This window comes from Mesoplodon mirus, assembly GCF_964341445.2.
Source record: "Mesoplodon mirus genome assembly, chromosome: 6".
Classification (NCBI taxonomy): Eukaryota; Metazoa; Chordata; class Mammalia; order Artiodactyla; family Ziphiidae; genus Mesoplodon; species Mesoplodon mirus.
Genome location: NC_138982.1, coordinates 131327564 through 131353711, shown reverse-complemented (window position 1 = coordinate 131353711; position 26148 = coordinate 131327564). Strand labels below are relative to the sequence as shown.

General features: G+C 36.8%; 1 protein-coding gene across 1 annotated transcript in view; it reads left to right on the top strand.

The window, feature by feature from the left end:
- Positions 1-26148, top strand: part of LTN1 (listerin E3 ubiquitin protein ligase 1) — a 66944-nt gene that overhangs the window by 23290 nt on the left and 17506 nt on the right. The window contains exons 7-20 of the mRNA XM_082624283.1: positions 3217-3390; positions 4372-4562; positions 5295-5430; positions 6269-7078; positions 7605-7646; positions 10175-10364; positions 10891-11130; positions 11972-12125; positions 12910-13054; positions 13515-13701; positions 15403-15562; positions 16508-16612; positions 22008-22150; positions 25955-26090. Of these exons, the coding sequence (XP_082480409.1) occupies positions 3217-3390; positions 4372-4562; positions 5295-5430; positions 6269-7078; positions 7605-7646; positions 10175-10364; positions 10891-11130; positions 11972-12125; positions 12910-13054; positions 13515-13701; positions 15403-15562; positions 16508-16612; positions 22008-22150; positions 25955-26090 (2813 nt within the window). The remainder of the gene's footprint in view (positions 1-3216; positions 3391-4371; positions 4563-5294; positions 5431-6268; positions 7079-7604; positions 7647-10174; positions 10365-10890; positions 11131-11971; positions 12126-12909; positions 13055-13514; positions 13702-15402; positions 15563-16507; positions 16613-22007; positions 22151-25954; positions 26091-26148) is intronic.

Genomic DNA, 26148 nt, shown 5'->3' with positions numbered 1-26148 from the left:
CCCTTCATCTGCTGGGTGTTTTCCTGTCTTCTCATTTTGCTTGACTTACTGTTTTTGGGTTCTCCTTGCAGGCTACAGGTTTGTAGTTCCCGTTGTTTTTGGTGTCTGTCCTCAGTGGCTAAGGTTGGTTCAGTGGGTTGTGTAGGCGTCCTGGTGGAGGGGACTGGTGCCTGTGTTCTGGTGGATGAGGCTGGATCTTGTCTTTCTGGAGGGCAGGTCCACGTCTGGTGGTGTGTTTTGGGGTGTCTGTGGCCTTATGATTTTAGGCAGCCTCTCTGCTGATGGGTGGTGTTATGTTCCTGTCTTGCTAGTTGTTTGGCATAGGGTGTCCAACACTGTAGCTTGCTGGTCGTTGAGTGGAGCTGGGTCTTGGTGTTTAGATGGAGATCCCTGGGAGATTTTCGCCGTTTGATATTACGTGGAGCTGGGAGGTCTCTTGTGGACCAATGTCCTGAAGTCGGCTCTCCCACCTCAGAGCCACAGGCCTGAAGTCTGGCTGGAGCACCAAGAGCCTGTCCTCCACACGGCTCAGAATAAAAGGGAGAAAAAAAAGAAAGAAAAAAAGAAGAAGATAAAATAAAATAAAGTTATTAATATAAAAAGTAATTATTAAAAAAAAATTTTTAAGTAATAAAAAAAAAAGGAAAGAAAGAAGAGAGCAACCAAACCAAAAAACAAATCCACCAATGATAACAAGCACTAAAAACTATACTAAAAAAAAAACAAAAAACAACGGACAAACAGAACCCTAGGACAAATGGTAAAAGCAAAGCTATATAGACAAAAATCACACACGGAAGCATACACATATACACTCACGAAAAGAGAAAAAGGGAAAATAATATATATATCGTTGCTCCCAACGTCCACCTCCTCAATTTGGGATGCTTCGTTGTCTATTCAGGTATTCCACAGATGCAGGGTACATCAAGTTGATTGTGGAGCTTTAATCCGCTGCTCCTGAGGCTGCTGGGAGAGATTTCCCTTTGTCTTCTTTGTTGGCACAGCTCCCGGGGCTCAGCTTTGGATTTGGACCTGCCTCTGCGTGTAGGCCGCCTGAGGGCATCTGCTCTTCGCTCAGACAGGACAGGGTTAAAGGAACAGCTGATTCGGGGGCTCTGGCTCACTCATGGTGGGGGGAGGGAGGGGCATGGATGCTGGGCGAGCCTGCTGCGGCAGAGGCCAACGTGACATTGCACCAGCCTGAGGCGCTGTGCATTCTCCTGGGTAAGTTGTCCCTGGATCACGGGACCCTGGCAGTGGTGGGCGGCACAGGCTCCTGCGGTGTGGAGAGTGACCTATGCTCACACACAGGCTCCTTGGTGGCGGCAGCAGCAGCCTTAGCGTCTCATGCTTATCTCTGGGGTCCGCGCTGATAGCTGTGGCTCAAGCCTGTCTCTGGAGCTCCTTTAAGCAGCGCTCTTAATCCCCTCTCCTCGCGCACCAGGAAACAAAGAGGGAAGGAAATGTCTCTTGCCTCTTCGGCAGGTCCAGACTTTTTCCCAGACTCCCTCCCGGCTAGCCGTGGCACACTAACCCTTTCAGGCTGTGTTCACGCCGCCAACCCCAGCCCTCTCCCTGGGATCTAAGCTCCGAAGCCCGAGCCTCAGCTCCCAGCCCCCGCCTGTCCCGGCGGGTGAGCAGACAAGCCTCTCGGGCTGGTGAGTGCCGGTCGGCACCGATCCTCTGTGAGGGAATCTCTCCGCTTTGCCCTCCTCACCCCTGTGGCTGTGCTCTCCTCCGTGGCTGCGAATCTCCCCTCTTCCGCCACCCGCTGTCTCCGCCAACGAATGGGTTTCTAGTGTGTGGAAACCTTTCCTCCTTCACAGCTCCCTCTTACTGGTGCAGGTCCCGTCCCTATTCTTTTGTCTCTGTTTATTCTATTTTCTTTTGCCCTACCCCGGTACGTGGGGAGTTTCTTGCCTTTTGGGAGGTCTGATGTCTTCTGCCAGCGTTCAGTAGGTGTTCTGTAGGAGTTGTTCCACATGTAGATGTATTTCTGGTGTATCTATGGGGAGGAAGGTGATCTCCGCGTCTTACTCCTCCGCCATCTTGAAGCTCCTCCTCCTCCTGTTCTTATCATTTGTGTTTAGCTTTTCTTTTCCTAAATTTTTTAAAAAATTATTAATTAATTAATTTTTTGGCTGCTTTTGGTCTTCATTGCTGCGCGTGGGCTTTCTCTGGTTGCTGCGAGCGGTGCTATTTTTCATTGCAGTGCGTGGGCTTCTCATTACGGTGGCTTCTCTTGTTGCAGAGCATGGGCTCTAGGCACGCAGGCTTCAGTAGTTGTGGTTCACGGGCTTGGTTGCTCCATGGCATGTGGGATCTTCCCAGACCAGGGCTCGGACCCATTTCCCCTGCACTGGCAGGCAGATTCTTAACCACTGTGCCACCAGGGAAGTCCTGTCTTCAGATTTTTTGGAATATTTTTTATAGCCTTTTATTTTGCTATGATTATAAACAGTAATTTGGGTTACTTTCTAGTTTCTTTTTTCCCCTTTTCTCTGCATTAATTAGGGCTCAGTACCATGTTGAATAGAAGTGGTGGTAGCTTGCATCCTTTTCTTGTTTCTTACTTTAATGGAAATAGTTGCAGACTCTTAATGTTGAGTATGATGCTCTTAAACTATGAATTGTGCACTTATTTATTTATTTGTGTATTTATTTTTAGTTTGGGAATTGTGCTTGGTTCTTTTTCAGATCTGCTGTGCTTTTTCTAAGATCCTTTTCCTTTCAAATTTCTTTAAACTTTTGTTTCTTTAAATATAATAAACATTGTTGATATGGAGTTTGTAACTGATAGATAATTATAAGATTTCAAGTCTCAGGTCTCTGTTATCTTTTGTTTCTGCATAGTGGCTTATGCTGTCTTATTTTTTTTTTGGCTGTTTTTAACTTTGTGCTGACTAGTATATTCATAGGGATAATTTGAGTCCCCAAATGAAGGCTTCTTACACTAGAGAGGATTTGTATTTGCTTGAGCCAAAGAAATAGAAAGTTGAATTCTTTCTGCCTTCACTTTTGGCTGGGTAATTCCTAATGTCTTTTAAGCTCTGTGGTGTTCTTAAGATTTTTAAAAAGTATTTTTTCTAGCCCCTTTAGTTTTATTAATGGAATGGTTAATAATAATAACCTACCTGCCATTACCATAAATAAAATTTTATCATACCTTGACTAGGCTTTAGTTTCTATTCAGCTTTCCGTTTTTTCTTTCAGATCCGCTCAGCCTATTTTGAGTTAGTTTCTGCTTTGTGCCAGCGTACTCCACAGCTGATGAAAGATGAAGCATCCAAAGTGAGCCCATCTGTCCTTCTTAGCATTGATGACAGTGACCCCATTGTATGCCCTGCTCTCTGGGAAGCTGTGCTTTACACACTTACAACTATTGAGGTAGGTTAAAGAGGTACATTTAATACAGCTGGGAATATTTGTCTTCTTAGTTGTATTTTAGAAGCCTTAGATACCATGTGAGAGAGCCTATCAGATTGTAATATTTAAAACTTGCTAGAAAAATGCTTTCTTGGGAATAAAATATTTAATCCAAAACTTTGTATAAGTCTTAAACTGACTATAAAATGGTAGAGCATTTTTATTTTATTTTCAGTTTAGTCAATATCAATATCCTTTAAACTTATATGGCCCAATGAAATCAACATATCTGAATATTATATTTACGATTAAATATTGCTGTCCCTTTTAGAAAGCAGGGGGTTTTTTTTTTGTTAGTTTAGAAAGCAGCTTTTATAGAAATCTTTTCAGTTAAATATTACTTCTTTTTTGGCTGCCTCAGGCCTTAGTTGCGGCACGTGGGACCTTCATTGAGGCATGCAGGATCTTTTGTTGCTGTGTGCGGGCTTCTCTCTAGTTGTGGCATGCGGGTTGTTTTCTCTTCTCTAGTTGTGGTGCGCAGGCTTCAGGGCACATGGGCTCTGTAGTTGTGGCGCATGTGTTCCAGTGTGTGCAAGCTCTGTAGTTTACTGCACACAGGCTCTCTAGTTGAGGTGTGCAAGCTCAGTAGTTGTGGCGTGCGGGCTTAGTTGCCCCGCAGTATGTGCGATCTTAGTTCCCTGACTAGGGATCGCACCCACGTCCCCTGCATTGTAAGGTGGATTCTTTACCACTGGACCACCAGGGAAGTCCCTAAATAGTTATTTCTGATCAATATTGTCCTGGAAGCATGTTGTATACATAATTACTAAATGTAATAAATTTCTTATAATTTCAGACTTTTAGTTTTTAATGGTGGTGAGAGATTTTGACCCTCTTTAGGTAGAATACTTGATTTTTATTTGAGAGTCTGTCTTTTCTCTTAATTGGGAAATGTATGTTTATGATCTCTAATTATTATTATAATCTTTTTTTTTTGGGAAGGACTGTTGGCTTCATGTAAATGCAAAAAAAAGTGTGTTTCCCAAGCTGTCAGCTATGGTTCGTGAAGGAGGTCGGGGTCTGGCTGCTGTCATATATCCTTATCTTCTGCCATTTATCAGCAGACTCCCTCAGTCTATTACAGATCCAAAGTTGGATTTCTTCAAAAATTTTCTCACCTCCCTAGTTGCAGGGTAAGGAATTTAAATTCTTGACCTTTAAAGCAAAATAGATGTTTTCTTATTTTCATATATGGGCAGAACAACATACTTGTTATTGTCATATGTAAATTTCCCCAAATTGTTTTGCTGTTCGGTAAACACTTCTAAAGTTTTCAGAGAATTACAATTGGAATTCTTTTTTTGGGTACTTTCAAGACTTCCATGGTAGTATGCAGCAGAAAGTGAGATAAATTATGGCAAGGCCCTTAGGTGGAAATAGGCTCTTTTTCAATGACCCATATTTTGGTATGTTGATAAATACAAATGCCCGAGTGCAGAAAATGAACCAGTGAACTTTTCCATTAACTTAAATATAATAGCTGTTTAAAGTCACACTTAAAACGTCATTTCAGTGTATTTGTTGAACTAAGTAAAAGATACCCAGTTTTAGTAATGATTAAAATTTTTTTTTCCACTACAGTATTATCTTTATTTGGTTAAATTATCTCTTTGAGATTTGCAGGTAGATTGGTCCATGAATAGGAGATAAACATGTTATTTTCTGTTGATACATTTTGAAGAGATGCTATTTTTCATAGTTCTTCAAGTTTATATTCTAATCAGGCTGTATTTTGGTTGTTCTTAGTTTTTCATTGAAAAATTTTATTTTTAGAAATTCTTTTTCATGCCTTTATTTTGGTATTTTTGTATTGCTTATTTTTGTTTTCATGAAGGAGTAAGCCACAGGTATTTATTATTTCTTAGGCTATCAACAGAAAGAACCAAAACCAGCTTTTCAGAGTGCTCAGCAGTAATATCTGCTTTTTTTGAATGCTTACGTTTTATAATGCAGCAAAACTTAGGTGAGGAAGAGATAGAAGAGATGCTCGTCAATGATCAGGTATTTATAATGTAAAAATCATCAGTGCCTTTGCACACTAACTATAAAGAATCAAGCTCATTGTGTCTTGTTGCCATTTTTATTAATTAGCCTTCCTTGTAAAGATTTCATTTTTATGATTTACAAATTAAGTAATGTGTATTGCTGACCAATAAATGAAAATTTCTGTATTGTTAGTTGTTAGCATAATACCATAATGCCTAAGTACTAGTCACTGTCTGGTTGTACAAACTCTGTTTTAGAGAGTTGCAATGCAAAACAATTTAGAAGATGCAATTTTCAACATTTTGTATTTTAGTTTATATTATAATCATCTTGTTCCTTCTAAAATATGTAGTACCTTTATCCTTTTGTGAGCAATTGTGCTTGGCTTTTAGAGCTAGTGATGAGAGCAGGTCCTGGAATATGGTTCCTTATGGTAGGAAATTAATTAATATGATTATATAAGCCCAGATCCTAGTTGATGTCTCATATAGTTAATTTCTCTTTGTAATTTAAGAGAAAGCATTCTGAATTCTGTGGGTCCTATATGTCTTTCATATTGGTTTAGAAAAAAGCAAAAAACTTTGAATAAGTTCAGAAGATGCAAAGAATTGATGACCAATGATCTTGGTCAATTATATCATAAAAAAGTAATTCGGGGAGATACAGTGAAATCGTTAGGCTCTTTGAATGATATGAAGATGATTTTCAGGTTCAAATTAACTCTTCATAGTTCTGGGAAAAATTCATGTTTTTCAGTTATTAAATATGAAAATTTATAATGTTTTACAAATACCTTGTTTAAATTTTATTTTCCCTGAAAATTGAACTTTAATATTTCTACCTTCTCTTTCAGTTGATTCCTTTTATTGATGCAGTTCTCAAAGACCCAAGATTGCAAGATGAGCAGCTATTTAACCATTTGGCAGAAACTTTAAGTTCATGGGAAGCTAAAGCAGATTTGGATAAAGATGATAAAACAGCTTACAATTTAGAGAAAGTGCTACTGAATTTCTGGGAAAGACTGTCAGAGATCTGTGTTGAGAAAATCAATGAGCCAGAAACCGATGTTAAGTCAGTTTTGGCTGTTTCTAATCTATTACAGGTCCTTCAGAAGCCAAAGAGCTCCTTGAAGTTAAATAAAAAAAACATTGGTAAGGTTAGGTTTGCTGATGAGATGCCTGAAAGTAATAAAGAGAATGAGAAATATGTCTCCTCAGAAGGAGAGAATAGTGAAGGCTCTGACTTAATGGCTGAACCTTCTCTCACTCACAGTTGCTCAGACCTTACATCACCCCTAAGGAAAAAACCTTTGGAAGACTTAGTCTGTAAGCTAGCAGAAATGAGTGTTAATTATGTCAATGAACAAAAGTCGGAGCAACATCTAAGGTTTCTTTCCACTCTGCTCAACTCCTTCTCTTCAAGCCAAGTATTTAAAGTGCTATTAGGTGATGAAAAACAGAGTATTGTCAAAGCCAAGCCTCTTGAAATAGCCAAACTTGCACAAAAAAATCCCGCGATACAGTTTTTATACCAGAAAGTAATAGGTTGGCTAAATGAAGATCAAAGGAAGGATGCTAGTTTCTTGGTGGACATTTTGTACAGTGCCCTTTGTTGCTGTGATAGTCATATGGAAAGAAAAGCTGTCTTGGATGATCTAATTGAGGTATTACTGTTCTGTATCTTTTTATTTTCATTTATTTATTTATTCATTCATTCATGCATGCCTGCATGCAGGATCTTTGTTCCCCGACCAGGGATCAAACCTGTGCCCCCTACAGTGGAAGCATGGAGCCCTAACCACTGGATCACCAGGGAGTTCCCTGTATCTTTTTAAACTATAATGATTTACACTGGCACACTGATTATGGATGAGTAGAACGAGACCTGTATGGGGGTTATTTTGGGATTGTTTCTTAACTATGAATGTCAATTTAAAGACAATATATTCTTGACTGGGATTGAGAAGTACGTGAGACTTCTGGGTAGCTGTTCAGTAAGAGTAAATATGTTAAGATGACAAAAGCTTGGTAATAAAGGGTAAGTTCTTTCAGTCCATACTTTTTATAGCTGGACTCCCTAAAAAAAATGTTCTAGTTTTGCAGTGGTTCCATGGTCACTTCATTTACTTATAAAAAGTTTTACCAGTTACTGTTTTTTCTAGCAGATTGTTTCTCTTTTTCTTCTTTTAGGTGGATCTGAAATGGAATTCTATTCTTCAGGTCATTGAAAAGGTATCTTAGAGATTTTTTTTCTTTTTTTTGTAGTTATAGGTATACAAAAATTAAACCACAGCTATATTCACATAATGGTATGTGATCAGGTGTCTCTGTTAGAGAACTTCCTTATTATTGTAACTTTCTTCTCATAATTTGAGAAGCCATGGTGTTCACCTTTCTATAGTATTATTTTTCTGGTTAGGAATATCAGGGAAGAATGAACAGGTTCTGGAAGATCCAGTGTCTCTTGCCTAGTGGGTAACAAAGGAAGAGTTAAGCATTTATCTTAGTTTATCTTTTAAACTAAGGTTTCTGCTTTTATCCTAGTTATTTTTTCTTCTGTAGAAATGGGTTGAATGGTTCTAGCTTTGAGTAGAACGCAACAGGAAATTAAGTTTGTTTTACCCTGGAATACTATACAGGCAAACTAAAGTCTTCCCACCTTTATTTAATTGCCATTTGACTAAGTAATAAAATTAGTGATGAAAATAATAAAAAGAAATCAAGGAACATAATTCAGAAAAATTTTTAAATGGCTTAAGTATTCTTTCTGAATGAAGATGTAAATGATATAACGTAACACTTTTCTAACCATAGAAATGTTATGACTAGCTGCCTAGAAGTCCTCCTTTTCTTAAAGAATTTTTTCATTATTTTAAAATTTTACTTACAGAACTCTAATTTACAAGTTTCTTTTTTTCTGTCTTTTTAAATTATGTTGAAAAAAACATACAATTTGCCATAGTAACCGTTTCTAAGTGTACAGTTCAGTAGTGTTAAGTTTATTCACATTATCGTGTGGCCAATCTCCAGAACTTTTCACCTTGTAAAATAGAAACTGTACCCATTAAACAATAACTCCCTATTTCCCCCAATAGTTTATTTTTACAAAATAAATACAGAGTATTAATTTACTCTTTTTCAATGGGAAATATAACTTACTAGGCACACCATTTGAATTACTTTATTCAGTACCTCCTCTTCCTATAGGCAGGCTACATGAAAAGCCAAATTATGAGAAAGCTGCTTGATAAGTCTAGAATCAGAGCAAAAGTATATAGTTAATAATTTGATAAGATAAAGATTGATATATCTATTTCCAACTTAGGAATGTACCTGCCAGTAGTTCAGGTACATCTGTTTGGAAGACTCCTCTTCCTGGGCAGTGTTTGGAAGTTCATAGCCAGTGTCTGCTTCCTGTACTTCTGTGACTAACTAGTCTCCTTAACCCCTGTTAGATTCTTTCTGTGGATATGTTAAAACATTGAGAAGTTGGACTTCATGTCTTAATAACCTGAGAGACATTTTATTCAGAAGTTTGCTTTTTGGATTCTGTACTATTCTATAAAATAGATTGGTTTTATTTGGTAAGCTATCTTAGGAAAGCCAATATTATAGCCATCTAAATTCTAGTTTTTCTTGTTTTTATGCAACCTCATACTTTATGAGCAGAGTCCTAAAGTCAGCTTCCTTAAAAACAAACCTGACTTTTGTAACCAAAAAGAACCTTAGAGATTTTCTAAGTTAACCTTCATTTTTCAAATTAGGAAATAGGCCCAGGTTGGTTAAGAGCTTTGTCTAAGTTCATAAAGCCAGAATAGTGGTAAAGCTTGGACTAAAATAGAGGCTCTCGTTACCTACAATTTTTTAAATAAGGAGATAAAACAGTTTTGGGGGCACTACCCAATCTGCACTTGGATTTTTTTTTTTTTTTCCAGATTGCTTTGAAATGAGCCAAGTTGCAAATTCCTTTCTTCTCAGCCCTTAAACCAAAAGAAGCTCTGGGAACATGGATCACCATGTTTTTGGGGGTGGATTTACAGTTTTTTTCCTCGCTTCCCCACCCCATGAAAATAAACCAGTTGCTGTCAGCTATCTGCCCCAGTAACTATTTCAGAAAATTTGGGCAAATGATAAGTCCCACTGTTCATATTGAAGTAATTTACCACTATTATATGTTAATTGTTCTTTAATTTTAGCAAAATTAATGAACAAAAATTTAATATTTGTAGAGCATTTTAAAATCCGTCTTTAAAGTTCATTCATTATTCATTGAACATATCTGCAGTGTTGATAGCAGATATCAAAGAAGTTTAAGACAGTCTCTGCTCTCAAGGAACTTACAGTCTCATTGGAAACAAGACATACACAGATGAAACATTATAAATAATAATACAACCCAGTAAGTGCTCAAGAGATTCAGAGAAAAGCAGTGATGAGTAGGGGCTGGCATGGATGGGGGAGAATTCACAAAGCAGGTGGGATTTATACTAAATCTCAAATAATGGATGTGATTTTGATAAGTAAAGAAGAGGAGGAATATTTATGGTTGGGAAGATAGCATGAACAAAGCATGGAAGCGTACATAAGCAAGGCTTAGTTGGGAATAGGGGGGAAGATACCAGCCTTCTTAGAACTTGAGGAGGAGGCATGGGGGATGATGTTGAGGCCATGATGATGAAAGGAGGTAATATGGTACAAGTAATACTTTGGCAAGTCTACTTTTTGATCTTCTAATCTTTGCTTTAATTTTATGGTTTTAGGCATGTTCTAGTTCAGATAAACATGCTTTAGTAACTCCTTGGCTAAAAGGAGATATCCTTGGCGAGAAATTGGTAACCTTGGCAGATCATCTTTGTAATAAGGACTTGGAATCCACAGTATCTTCTGAATCTTACTTCTCAGAAAGATGGTCTCTTTTAAGCTTGGTATTATCCCAACATGTTAAAAATGGTAGGTAAAAATATGGCTTTTGTTTTTTAGTAGGGAGGGAGTAGTTTTTTCACCTTTTGGGATGATTCCATGCTGCTCAGTTTGCATAATATTAGTTGAGAATAACAAGGTTTAGTTCACTCAAATATCTGAATTTTGTAAGCACCCTAAATGTTTATAAATCTCTGTAACATGACTTGGAAGATATTTAATACTTTTAGGTTTATATTTTAAAGGGTTTTGAATTTAGCCATTCACTCTAATTTTGTGTAGCATTGCTTTTTTACTAATTTAGAATAGCTTTTTTTTAATGTGAGGGCGTTTATGCGTGGGGAACAGACTGATTTGTTGATGTGGTTTTCTTTTATATAAAACATAAACACCTTTTTTAAAAAAAAAAAAAACACATGGAGAGACCAAGGTGGAATATTAACCCCAAGTAAAGTATTAAAATACACTGGTTAAAAAATAAAAAACAAAGATTAAAAAAAGGAAAACACACTGTTAATATTTCTTGTATTTTGTCTGTTTGAATTTTTTTCTGTAGATTACTTGATTGGAGAAGTATATGTTGAAAGAATTATTGTTAAACTTCATGAAACTTTATCCAAAGCAAAGAAATTGTCAGAAGCTGAAAATAATGACTCATCAGTGTCTTTTATCTGTGATGTGGCCTATAACTATTTCAGCTCAGCAAAAGGATGCTTGCTAATGCCATCATCTGAAGATTTATTGTTAACTCTCTTTCAGTTGTGTGCTGAGAGCAAAGAAAAAACACATTTGCCAGGTAATAGCCTACTGCTCAAATGTTTTGTTGGGAATCTCCGGCTCTGACCTTCATAGTGTAAGTGCCCAGGCTTTATTAATTGAATCATAATGTGTTTGAACTTTGAAAGCATTTTGAGTAAAGGACTACAAATCTTAAATACTTTCAGCTTTAGAAACCAAGTTAAAGATGTATGTAGACATTATATCTAAAGTTTTTACATGATATCAAGGAAACAGTTTTGGAAGGGGCCATGATAGATGAGTTAGAACCTTAGCTCCTTCACTCAGTAGCTCTCGCAAGTTGTTTAATTTCTTGATGCCTCAGTTTCCATATTCATAAAGGGGGACATTAATACCTTCTTCTCTTATAGTTAAAGACATTCAATCTTGGTGTATAGTAAAATGAAATTGAGATTCCCTTTTTAAGGACTATATTCCTGTCTTATATGTTAATTCAGACTTACTTGTGAAAGGAATGTAAAAAAATACTCTTGAAAAAAAAAATGCTGTTAATGGAGAGCCCTCCTACCCAACCCTTTCTTTAATACTAACTTTTCTATTTGGAAAAGGTATAATATTTTTCATATCTCCAAAAGGTCAACTCTCTTATAAATAAGTTCAGATCAGAAAAAAGCTGACTTTAAAAATCTTAGCATTTTTACATTTATATGGCATGAGTTAGCTTATATTATTGCATATTTATGACATAGTTGTTTTGTTTTAGCCATTGAATAGTAATTTTATGTTTTCTTAATGGTACCTTACAAATCTCAGATCTGCAATGAGTTCTTTCAGACATTTTGTACTGATTATAGTTACTTCGTAGGGATTATGAATCACTGTTGACATCTTGATTTTAGACTTCCTTATCAGTAAACTGAAAAATACTTGGCTCTCTGGTGTGAATTTATTGGTCCATCAAACTGGCGACACATATAAACAGAGTACCTTCCTACGTTTATCTGCTCTGTGGCTGAAAAACCAAGTTCAGTCTTCATCATTGGATATCACAAGGTAACCTTTTTTTGTGCTCAGTTGCAGAGTATCTCTTTAATAATTGATCATTGTCCTTAATAAGATTCCGTGATTAGTGTGAGTACCTATGAAAAATGACTTGTTATATAAGAAATCTACAGGATTCTAAGGGAAGATCCAAACAGATTTTTCCAAAAGGATTTTGTTTTAATGATCATCCATTTAAGCTCAATTAATTGGAGAGTGATTTGTTTTGACCATAATAATTTATGGTCAGTGATGTGATAGGGGTGCTGTCCTGTGTCTTAGGCTGGTATGGATTGTAACTGTAAACCCTTACGGCCACCACAGACAATGATTGTCCTTCATTGTTTATTTTTTGGGGGACTCTGGTAGCCACTGTTGTAAGGGATTGAATTGTGGATGTATTTCACATTTCATGCCTAAATCCATATATAAAAATGAAAACTAAGAGAATGCATCCAGAGCTACTGGGGTTGGGTTAAATCTTTTTCTGATTATCATACTCTTTTCATGGAATAAAGTAGCTATATTTCAGAAATATCTGATCTGAAATAGGTCATTCCCCTTCATTCTGAAATAGAAGCAGCACTTGATTTCAATTATAAAATGTTGAATAAAATCCCCTGTTTGGTTGTGTGTAAGTCACGAGGGGAGGGTGGAGAGGCCATTTACTTTTATTTTGAATTGTCTTTTCTGTTCAGGTAAACTGCTATCTGCCGTAGGGTATTTAATGTATACCAGGGTGTTCAAATTGGTTATAACATAACTGCAGTGGTTAAGTTATTTGCATTATTTTCAGTCTTCAGGTCCTCTTGTCTGCTGTTGATGATTTGCTAAATGCGCTTCTAGAGAGTGAAGATACTTATCTTCTGGGAGTTTATATTGGAAGTGTAATGCCAGACAACAGCGAATGGGAAAAGATGAGACAGTCTCTTCCTATGCAGGTATGTTTGAGATTGGAGAGTACTTATTTTATTCTGAAGTTTGGATTTCATGCACGCTTAAATATTTTAATTTTATTCTGGGGAAGAAAAAAAGTAAATGAAATGAGTATCTTACTTTGCGTTTCTGCCTTTGAATGCTCCTGTGTTGGGTGTTTGCTGTTTGCAAGATACCAGTTGACACTTGGCAGTTACCATGGTACAAGGTAAATAAGACCTTGCTCTGTCCTGAAGGAATCCTAAAGAAACACACACGTTGATAATTTCTGTTCGTAGAAACCAAACTTCTAGGCTTCTGTGGTTTTACTAGAAAACTAGCAATAGCTTCATTTTTGAAGTTATTCTAATAACATTTTGAAGTTATTTTAATAACTTTATTTTTGTTCCCTTCTTAATTGCAGAGGTAGTAATTAATTGAACTATTGAATGCTTTTGTGTATAATTTAATGTATTTTTTTTGCAGTGGTTGCATAGACCTCTTTTAGAAGGAAGACTGAGTTTGAATTATGAGTGTTTCAAAACAGATTTTAAAGAACAAGATACAAAGAAACTTCCCAGCCATTTGTGTACTTCAGCATTATTGAGCAAAATGATATTAGTTGCACTGAAAAAGGAAATAGTCCTAGAAAATAATGAGCTTGAGAAAATAAGTAAGTATATATGAGCATTCAGATAAATACATATAAACATAAGTAAGTATATATGAGTATTCACATAAATACATATAAACATAAATCTTGAAGTAATTAAAATGTAATTTTGAAATAATTTCCATTATACTTCAATCTAAATCTTGAAAGAATCAAAAATCCTCAGCTCCTTTTAATTATTTTGGCAATGAGAAACTTGAGGACACTTAAGAGATGAATGTTAAATTGCAAATCAAATGGAATCATACTGAATATCTTGTTGTAGTCTTGTTAGCAATAGAGCAGAATTTGGTGTAAGATGTTACTCTAGCTGGCATGACATCAATATCCTATGGCATATCCTATGGCACATAACCCTAAAGAAAATAGTTAAGTGAGTCTTGTATTTCATCAAGGATTCTGAACTTTCAATTAACTTTTGAATCAATCTACCTTTGTATAGGGCAATAATTTTTTTCCCAGCAAGTGGAGCTTCAAATGTTGAATTTCAAAAGGATTTAAAAATTCCCCCATTCCAGGAAATGGTGTAGAATTGTAGGTAGCAGTGTGGCCTGTACAAAATGGCCTGAAAGATGGAGGACTTGCGTAATTCCTGTATCAGTCTTGATTGTGAGCCCTCAGCTGAGTACAGTTACTAGCGGAGGAGAATGTGGCGCTCTGTGGAAGAAAGCTGGAACACCTCTCGTGGTGAGCGAACTCCGCATGCAGTTGAGGTCGAGGAGATTAGCCTGCTCTTTGCTCACAGAGTGAATCTGTCCAAAAACAACAATGGAAATAAGAGTAATAATTTTTGTTGTTTTTCATATCTGGAACTTGCAAGGGATGGGATTTGATTTTTGAACCAGGTTCCAAGTCTTCTAACTCCAAAATCCATACCTGGCTTTATAAAAGAGAGTTGTGACTAATTATGTATTGAAAACCTGTGACATGCCAGGTTTTGTGATACTTGGTCATTTACTTCTCACAGTAGTCCCGTGAGGTAGATTTGTATTATCCTAGCTGATAACGATGTGTGCAACTCATTTGAATCCAGACTAGCCTGTCACTGAGGCCCATGCCCTGTGTACTAGATCGTGCTCTCTCCCATTTCTTAACACATTGACTTCAACTTCTCAGGTCTTGGGTCCCATAGTTGTTTATCCTGGGTGCAACTTCTTATTTGTGGCAAAAATAGTAGGAATTAGTAGGATTCTTCCAGTATCTCTCTCTGATAACTTAGGTTACTGTCACATTCTTAACTAATCAGAAAAGGGACCAAGTAATGTTTGGGAGAGGAGTGATATTTTCTATCAGGTATTCTCAACTTTCATTATAGTTGAACATCAAATAGTTGAAAATCAGTTCATAGATATTTTATTGATTGATTGATTGATTGATTGGCTGCGCTATATGGCATGTGGGATCTTAGTTCCCCGTACTTGAACATAAAATAGTGGAAAATCAGTTCACAGATTATTGATTGATTGATTGATTGTGCTACATAGCATGTGGGATCTTTTAGTTTCCCGACCGGGGATCGAACCAGCGCCCCCTGTGTTGGAAGTGCAGAGTCTTAACCACTGGACCACCAGGGAAGTCCCAGTTCATAGATATTTTTAAATTAGTGGGCAAAACAATGTTAGGGAATGGGGGGAACAAGTGAAAACAATTCAAAGGTCTGTTCACAAAGTATACTCAATAATGTGTTGTCCATTCTGTTAGTTGCAGAACTGCTCTATTCATTGCAGTGGTATGAAGAATTAGACAATCCACCTATTTTTCTAACTGGATTTTGTGAAATGCTTCAAAAATTGAATATTACATATGATAACTTATGTGGACTTGGTAATACTTCTGGCCTTTTGCAGCTGTTATTTAACAGGTAAGAATCTCAATTTCCATTTTTTATGACTGTTTTGCTAGGTTATGGCTTGTGTCTTTACAATGTAAGCCCACTTCATGCTAATCTTTGAATCAGAGGGTTTATCTAAATTAATCCCAATTCTTAATGATAAATACTTTGTGGATCCTAAGTACTTGATTTACTCTTCTGGTGAGATATTTGGACTTTGCCTGTGTTATTAAATCCATAAATACATTCAGGGGCTGGATGACAATGAAAGAAATAGAATTCTGTAGAAGTTGTTTTAATTTGTCATATGTAACCTATCCTTCCACTACTCTAAATTTAACCTTTTACCTTGCATATTGTTGCAGGTGTGTCTTAATATCATAACCACAAAACCCTCTCCCCTAGACGAGGAAGTAGGTATGAAAATAGAGTTGTTGTAGAGGTTATAGCAGTTTGATGGTTAGCTCATTGAAATTACTGTGTTGAACTGCTCTCTTGAAGAGTTTTTCACTTGCGTGTAGTATTTTTCATATGCTTTGCAGTATCAGAGGCCCCAGGCTGAACAGGTCTTCCTTTCCAGTCCCACTCTACATACTTGACACTCAGAATTTTCCTCAGTGGATATCAATACCTCCTTGCTTTCTCAACTTCAACAATCCTCGGTGTCCTCTGGGATATGTCCTCTTTCCAGCTGCAACCTCTGGTCCTCAAGCTTAATCTTTAAGGTCATCTCCCCTATTGGAACTTGAGGGGCTTTGGGATTGCCTTGGATGAGAGCTCAATATCAGCTGTAAAGGAGTTTCAGAAGTTAAGTTCCCAATCCTTTTGGTAACAGCAGTTGTTTGGGTGCAGAAGTGCTGTGTGAATTGCTACCCTTACAAGGTGATTTTTTTAGTTCTGTAAAAGGAATCCAGGTAAGCATTGTTTAAAAATCTTAAGTTCACTTTAAAAACAGAATTTTTTTTCCTCTTTTAGATCCAGGGAAAATGGCACCCTTTGGTCTCTTATTATTGCTAAGTTGATCCTTTCCCGAAGTGTTTCATCTGATGAAGTAAAACGGCATTATAGGAGAAAAGAAGGGTATTCTTATTGAAAATACTTATACTTTGAAATTTATTATGAGTGGTCACTTTGGCAACCCCAAACTAACAAACAGTCTCTAATGAATCAGGAAAACAAGACTTAGGAAATGAGGAAATTAAAGACAATGAGACTTAACAATTTAAATTGCATTAGGTTGCGACACGTCTTTTTTTTAATAAGCATTTTTAACCTTATAACATTTTGTTGAGGAATTTTATACGTGCTTTAAATAATAAGCATTTCATAAACTTGTTTTCTTTTCCCCAGAAATCTCTCTGGTAAAATCTATCTTTTCCCCTTCCCTATCCTTGCATCACTTTATTTGCTAAATGGAAATGATAAGGAAAGTTACTTACTCTTAACTTTATTCAATATCCTGTAATAAGCCATAATGGAAAAGAATATGAAAAGAATGTATATATATGTATAACTGAGTCACTTTGCTGTACAGCAGTAATAAACACAACATTGTAATTCAACTGTACTTCAATAAAAAATAAATTAAAAAAAATTAAATTAAAAAAAGGTTACTTACTCTTAAATAAGGATCATCCTATTGAAGTATATTCTAAAAATGCAATAAATGTGTTCTTAAGACAAATAGTAAGATTGGACATACTACAGATTTACTAGAGTTGATCATACTAGAGAAGCTGAACATTCGAATTAAACACCTAGCTGAAATTTGCCAAGAGGCATTTTGAATTTACTGATTTACCAAGAAGAATTCAGAAATTGTGTGTGTGTGTGTGTGTGTATGTATGTATTCTGGTACAGTAGAGTTGTAAGCTAAATTTTGATATTTTTAATCTTATTTAAAAATTTAAAAAATTTATTATTACTATTTTTTAGCAGAATTTATATATATATATATAAATTTATTTATTTGGCTGCATTGGGTTTTTGTTGCTGCACACAGGCTTTCTCTAGTTGGCGATGAGCGTGGGCTACTCTTCATTGTGGTGCACGGGCTTCTCATTGTGGTGACTTCTCTTGTTGCAGAAAACGGGCTCTAGGTGCACAGGCTTCAGTAGTTGTGGCACGTGGGCTCAGTAGGTGTGGCTCACTGGCTCTAGAGCGCGGGCTCAGTACTTGTGGCCCATGGGCTTAGTTGCTCCGTGGCATGTGGTATCTTCCCGGACCAGGGCTCGAACCTGTGTCCCCTGCATTGACAGGTGGATTCTTAACCACTGTGCCACCAGGGTAGTCCTAAATATATTATTTTGAGTTCAGTTACTAATATGGATTATAGGTTCACATGCAATTATAAAAAATACAAAGAAATTCTATGTACCTTTCATTCAGTTTCTTCCAGTGGTACCAGTTTGCATAACGTTAGTACAATTTCACAACCAAGAGAATGGCATTGATACAATTCACTGACCAAGTTTACTTGCACTCACGTGTTTGTGTGTGTGTTCTGTGTGGGTTACCACCACTACATTACAAGCTACAGAATAGTTTTTTTTTTTTTTTTTTTTTCAGAATAGTTTTATCATAAGGATCCCCTATGTTACTCTTTCTTGCCTCAGCCACCTCCCCTCTTACCATTCTCCTCACCTCTGGCAAACAATAATCTGTTCTCTATATAATTTTATCATTTAGGAATGTTATATAAACAGAGTCATATAGCATATGATCTTTTGATGTTAGCTTTTTTTTAAAGTAATTTAATTAATTTATTTATTTTTGGCTACGTTGGGTCTTTGTTGCTGTGCATGGGCTTTCTCTAGTTGCGGCAAGTGGGGGCTACTCTTCGTTGTGGTGCATGGGCTTCTCATTGCGGTGGCTTCTCTTGTTGCGGAGCACGGGCTCTAGGCGCGTGGGCTGCAGTAGGTGTGGCTCGTGGGCTCTAGAGCGCAGGCTCAGTAGTTGTGGCACACGGGCTTAGTTGCTCAACAGCATGTGGGATCTTCCTGGACCAGGGATCAAACCTGTGTGCCCTGCATTGACAGGCAGATTCTTAACCACCATGCCACCAGGGAAGTCCTGATGTTAGCCTCTTTTATTCAGCATAATTTTTAATTTTTTCTGATTATAAAAGTCATAGGGAATTAACTAAAGAACTATTAAAACTAATTACAAATGAGATGGACATATACTTGACATACAGAAATCAATATCTTTCTTATTCACCAGTAATAATCAGTTAAAAAATGGCATAGGAAAAAAGAAATTCTGTTCACAATGACAACAAAACTGTAAATACCAGAAATAAATTTAACAAAAATTTAAAATTGTAAAACTTAAGATCACAAAAGAAAGTGGGAAGATAAATTATAAAAATTGTTGTATCTATAATTTCAGTGTAATGTCAATCAAAATTTCAATAGCATTTTTTGAAAAACTTGACAAACTGTTCTAAACATAGTATGCATTTGAAGGAAGAAAATGCTTAACAATAGCTGGGACATTTATGAAAGAGAAAAGTGAAAAGGACTTGCCCTACCAAAATAATAATTAAGCAGTATGAAATTGGTGAACACACAGATCACTGGATCAAAATATAGAGTCCAGAAACCAGTCCACACATATATGAAAATTTAGTTTTTGATACAGGTGGTCTTTCAAATCAGTGAGATGAGTCAATAATAAATAACATTAGGAAAATTGGACAGGTGTTTGGAAAAAATTATGAGACCCACTCCCTTACATTATACATAAAAGTAAAGCCCAGATGAAAACTAAATGTAAAGAACAGACCTATAAAAGTATTAGGGGAAAATGAGACTGTATAATCTTGGCATGGGGAAGATCTTAAGCAAAGCACAAACCCAGAATCCATAAAAGAAACAATAGATATCTGACTGTAAAAACAAAACTTGGTGTCCATCAACAGATAAATGGATAAACAAAAATGTGGTATATACATATAATGGATATAATGGAATATTATTCTGCCTTAAAAAGGAAGGAAATTCTGACATGTTAAAATGTGGATGGGGAGGGTGGGCGGGAGATGCCAGAGGGAGGAGATACGGGGATATTTGTATATGTATGGCTGGTTCACTTTGTTATACAGCAGAAACTAACACACCATTGTAGAGCAATTATACTCAAATAAAGATGTTAAAAAAAATGTGGATGAATCTTGAGGACTTAAGCTCAGTGAAATAAAACAGTCACAAAAAGACAAATACTGTATGATTCCACTTATATGAGGTACCTAGCATAGTCAAATTCATAGAGACAGAAAGTAGAATGATGGTTGTCAGGGGCTGAGGGGAAGGGAGATGGAGAGTTCTTAATTAATGGATAGAGTTTCAATTTTGTGAATGAAAAAAGTTCTGGGTATTGGTTGCACAACCGTGTGAATGAACATAACACTGCTGAACTGTACAATTTAATATGGTAAATTTTACATAATGTGTATTTTACCACAATTTAAAAAGAAACTTCTGTATGATAAAAGTACAGTAAGCAAAGGTTAAAGGGCAGGTGGCAAAATGGAAGGAAACACTTGCAAGTTAATAAAGAATTAATATTCATAATATATAAATAGCTTCTATTAATAAAACTATTCAAATTGAAGAATGTGTCTAGGACTTGAACAGGTAATTCATAGGTGAAATAGTCAAAGATAATTCATTTATGAAATGTGAAATACAAAAGAAATACAAATTAAAAGTAGTACATTTTATCTACCATATTGCCAGGAATTAAAAAGAGTCATTAAGTGTGCAGCAAACCAAACTTGTACATTTTTAGTGAAAATGTAAATTGATTATGCTTTTTTGAAAAGCAACTTGAAATTATCAAAATATAATACACTCAAATCCTTTGATTTTGCAATTCTACTTCCAGGAATCTAGCCTAAAGAGGTATTTGCACATATGCAGAATAGTGTCTGCTCAAAGACAGTTATTACAGCATTATTTGTAAGAGCAAAAATTTGGGGGGAGAAGCCTAAATGTCCACTAATAGGGAAATAGTTAAATTATGATAGTGTGGAATATTTGGGGGTTTCTTTTTTAATTTATATTTGGCTGTGTTGGGTCTTCATTGCTGCGCACGGGCTTTCTGTAGTTGCAGCGAGCGGGGGCTACTCTTCCTTGCGGTGCGCGGGCTTCTCATTGCAGTGGCGTCTCTTTTTGCAGAACACGGGCTCTAGGCGCTCGGGCTTCAGTAGTTGTGGCACGCGGGCTCTGTAGTTGTGGCTCACTGGCTCTAGAGCTCAGGCTCAGTAGCTGTGATGCACCGGCTTAGTTGCTCCGTGGCACGTGGGATCTTCCCGGACCTGGGCTCGAACCCGAGTACCCTGCATTGGCAGACAGGTTTTTAATCACTGTGCCACCATGGAAATCCCTGGTTTTGTTTTTAATCTAGTTATGTAGCTTTAAATTGGAAAGAATGGACTTCCCTGTTGGCACAGTGGTTAAGAATCCGCCTGACACTGCAGGGGACACGGGTTCGAGCCCGGGTGCGGGAAGATCCCACGTGCCGCGGAGCAACTAAGCCGGTGCACTACAGCTACTGAGCCTGCACACCACAACTACTGAAGCCCACACGCCTAGAGCCGGTGCTCCGCAACCAGAGAAGCCACTGCAATGAGAATCTCGCACACCGCAACGAAGAGTAGTCCCTGCTCGCCACAACTAGAGAAAGCCTGCGCATAGCAATGAAGACCCGATGCAGCTAAGAATAATTAATTAATTAATTTTAAATAAATAAAGTAGAAAGAATACTTTATACCTATATGTTCTGATGTAAAACAATCTACAAAGTATAGAAGTGTATATACTTATATGCAAAGTATATAAGCTGCTGCATAGCACAAGGAGATCAGCTCCATGATTTGTGATGACCTAGAGGGGTGGGATAGGGAAGATGGGAGGGAGGCTCAAGAGGGAGGGGATATGGGGATATATGTATATGTATAGCTGATTCAGTTAGTTGTACAACAGAAATTAACACAACATTGTAAAGCAATTATACTCCAATAAAGATATTTAAAAAAAAGACAATCTACAAAGTATAAGTGGCAAATAATACAAAACTTAGGTAAATAAAACCCAACTATATATATGCACATATATGAATATCAGTTCATACAAACAACATGCAACTGGTACTCTTTAAATTGAATCAGTAGACTCTTAAAGAGAGCATAATCATGTATTGTATAATTTTAAAAAATTATACATGGGGAAAGTTATTTTAGAAATGAGAAACATGTGAAAAAGAGAAGCAGCAAAAAATAATTATCCACAGTTTCGTCATCCAGAATCAGCAAGTGTCAATCTCTTTCCTAATTTCTTTCTTTTTCCTCTACAATTATTTTATATAGTGGAAATATTAGTCTTTCTGAATAGTCTGAATAAGAAGAATTTTCTGAAATAACTGAATATTTAGGGTAAATATAATTCATACCTTTTTTTTGTTCTTTAAACAGTTTTTTTCCACTAACAGAAGGTAACATGCATACCATTCAAAGTCTCTGTCCATTTTTGTCAAAAGAAGACAAGAAAGAATTCATTGCTCAATGTATACCTGCCCTTCTGGCCTGGACCAAGGAAGATGTTTGCAGTATCAATGGTTAGTTGCTTGGTAATAAATATTTCACTAATTATTGCTTGAGATGAAAGAAGTGTTTCTTAATATCTAAATCCAAATCTAGCAGAGATGAATTATAGTTAATTTTTTTCCTAGTTTATACTTTTGCTGTATAACAAGTTGACTCAGTAGGACGAGTGTCATTGGAGAGTGGCTGTTACCATTTTGCAGGTCAGGAATGCTGCAGCCTTACGGGAAGATTCACAACCACAGATATCCTCTAATCATTTCTTTTCCATGTATAGCTTTTTTTAGCTATGCGTCATCTCTCCCTAGTCAACCAGTGATTGAACTTACAAAGGCACAAGAGGGAACAACTTTTGTTATGTTTTAAACTTTTCGGACATTCTGTACTCTATTAGTTCATTTGCTTATTAATTTAACAAGCACTTACTGACCCTGGCTATATGGCAGTTCCTTTTGTAGAGAAGATAGACATAAAGTTGTATGTTAACTGACATAGCAAAAAGATGTCATGTGTGGAAGTGCAGAAAAGGAGTTTTCCACTCTGTTTTGAGATGTTCTGGCTATTTCACAAAGAGAAATATTTCAACAGGGCGATGAAAGATAGTTTTCCGTATGGACACAGTTGGGAAAGGTATTCCAGGTACACAAAAACATAGGAGAATGCAGATAGTTCATTTTGGTTGGCATTTAAGGTAGAAAGTTGGGGACAGAGCTGTTAGGGTGCACAAGAATATGGATTTTTGAAGAACAGATCATAAAGGCCTTGTTTTGTCCATTATGGAGTTTGGACTTTAAGTGGTAGGAGGTGAGCTATTGGCCCAAGTTAGGCAGGAAGGTAGTAAGAGTATCACATTTACGTTAGAAAGATTATTTTGACAACTGTGTGAAGGGTGAATGTGAGAGAAGAGATTAGGGGTAGAAGACTAGGTAGAGAGCTATGGGAATAATCATGATGAGAGATAAGAGAGCTTGAATCAAGGCACAGATGGAAGAGGGGAGAAGGAAATGAAAGACGTAGGAAGTAGAATTGATGGGGTTCTGTGATTATATTTCTGGATTGGGTATATGGAAGTACCATCAGGCCTTATAGGAAACCCTATAGGAGACTTGAGGATTGGAAGGAGGATGGGGAAGGAGTATACAGGGAGCTAATGTTGAGTTTTAGACACATTAGCTTAAGGTGTTTTCGGAATAAATACTAAAATGGAGATTGTCAGTAAGCAATAGACTATTAGCTGGATGGAAATACTGCTTTCAAAGTCCATGTCATGTAGGTGATAGTGTAACCTGTAAATGAGTATGAGCTTGTTTAGGGAGAGTGAAGAGTGAAAAGAACATCAAGGGAACACCAGTACATAGATTTAATAGGTATGTGGATGGAGGCACATTTGAGAATAAGGACTAAAGATTTTAAAAAATAAGCAAAAGCAGAGGTTTAGGTAATATTCATCACCCGTTAAACGCCACAGTTCAGCCATTGGTTTTGGCATTGTTGGAATGAATAGTGGTGAGAAAATGGGAGCAGGTAGTCTGTTCTGCATGTTTGGTAGAAAGGGATGTTGAGAGAGGTGAAAGCTGGGGATGAACACAAGGTCAAAGGGGAAATACATGTTGTGGGGATGGAGGGGGAATAGAAAATAGAGACGGAATAACTGACGATAGCTCCCAGTGAGAAGGTGAGAGGGGAGGGCATGTAGGGCTGGATCTAGAGCAGTTAGAAGATACCAACCACGTATAGGTGAAGACAAGATAAGGAGAGGTGTAGGATGGAAGCACATGTAGGTATAGAGGGGGTTGGGAACTTCATGGCTTCATGTCTCTTTAGGTCATTTAATAAGTAAAAACTGGATTGTAGATTTTAAGAAGGGTAGGGAAAGTTTGAAATAGTGGAAGAAGAATATGTCCATCAAAGAACATAATGAAACAGAATTGCCTTGTTAGCACAAAGGGTCAGCCGGTGTCAAAAATAAACTTTTGTGGCATTAAGCTTTACCGTTGAGCTCACTTACGTAGTTAAACTGTGGGATTAGGTTGGGATTTGCAGTTCTGGAACAGGGATACAGTTGAACTTACAGTGCATGGAAGTGAGGATTACCTGATGGAAGTGTAGGTGATTTCTCCAGCACGGGTTATAACTGAAGAATGGCAGAGAGGGGGAAGGGGCAGGAGACAGGACCGCGGTGCCACACAATTATGTGCTGTTCACACAGACCAGAGGTGCCCAGCTGTGCAGAGGCCAACAGGAAGGGGAATGTTTTTAAGATTTGACAGTCAATTTTGCTCTTCCAGCCAAAGTGACAAAACAGAATTAGCTAAGAAATGCTTTTCAGGTATTAGAAAATCAGTTGTTTCTGATTAAACTTGAGCCTCTTCTATTTTGTCAGGAAGATTTTTAAAAAAATTCTTCCTCAGCCTTTAAAGGAAGATTACATTGTTATTAATTAATTATTTTTGCTTTTTTCCTTGGTTCCCATTTGCCTACAGGGCAAAAACCTAAGTCCTTAGTTTGGCCTATAAGACATTTTACAATCTTACTGCAACTGATTTCTCCAGTTTTACCTCTTTTGCTTCCATCCTGGACCCTGACCATGCTAAATTCTCATGAATTTTGAACACTATACTTTCTTACAACTTTGTGCCTTAGCATTCCTTGGAGTGTTCCTTTTCTAGGCTTGCAGACTTTGATCTTTTGATAAATCCCAGTTCACACACCAACTTTAGGAAGCCTCTTCTGACTCAATCTGATTTCCTGTTCTGGGCTCTCAATTTTTGTCCATATTATATTCTAATTTGTTTTTAAGTCTGCCAGTACTGCTAGATGAGTCCCTTCACAGACTGGATTTTGTTCAGCTCCCCAGCATCTAACAGTGTACCTTGTATTCACTCATTTATTTGTTCTTCATTTAGTCAGTCAAAATAAATGTCTCTGCATCTCAGGCATCATGCTAGGGGGACATACGCTAGTGGTAAGTAAAACAGACAAGGTTCCTGCTCTCAAGGAGCTTACTTTATAATTAAGATAATAAATAAGTAAACATGTACACCTAGGGAATAAGGTCAATAATATTTTAACAACCTTCTATGGTGATGGATGGTAACTGGTCTTACTGCAATGGTGATCATTTTATAATGTATAAAAATATCAGAAAAGCTATGTTGTACACCTGAAACTAATATAACATTGTATATTAATTTTAAAAATAAAAAAGTAGAGCTCCTCCCCCCAAAATAAACAAATAAACATTAATGCTATAAAGGCAACAAATAAGTGATATTAGAGAAATGAGGAGATGCATACTTTGTATACTTGGGAATTTCAGTGTGGAGGCAGTATTTAAGCTGAGAGTTGAAGGATAAGGAGCCACGAGGGATACTAAAGAGTAGGGGACCCTTAAGAACTTCCCAGACATAGTAGATGCTTACTGAGTGAATATGAATTATGAAATAGTATGTTCTATCTTCCAACTTTATTTAACTTTGCACTCTAACTAGGGTTTGTTTTTTGAGAGGTAGGTATGCTGAATAAGTCGTATACTTAAGAAAACAGAAAAGTAGCATAGGTTAGTTTAATGCACAGTATCATTTACTTGCTTCCCAGCTTTCCCTCCACACTTTCTTTTCTGTGCTGGCTGTGGAGACAGGGTCCCTGCCCTGTAGAGTTTATAAGCTCATTTGTTTACTCTTTCATGTAAGCCCGAATTTTCAGAGTTCTTAACCTGGACACTTCTGAAGAAAGTTTTTAACCTATCTCAAAGTAGACTTTCTTTTTTATAGTAACAATACAATTTAAAACATTTTTAATTTTTTATTTTGCTTTAGGAGGTTTTGGACATCTCGCCATTTTCAATTCTTGTCTGCAAACCAAAAGCATAGATGATGGAGAGCTATTACATGGTATATTAAAAATTCTGATAACCTGGAAGAAAGATCATGAAGATATTTTTCTTTTCAGTTGGTAGGTAATACTTTATACAGTTGTTTTCCCTCTATTTGTGATGTGGACTGAGATTATG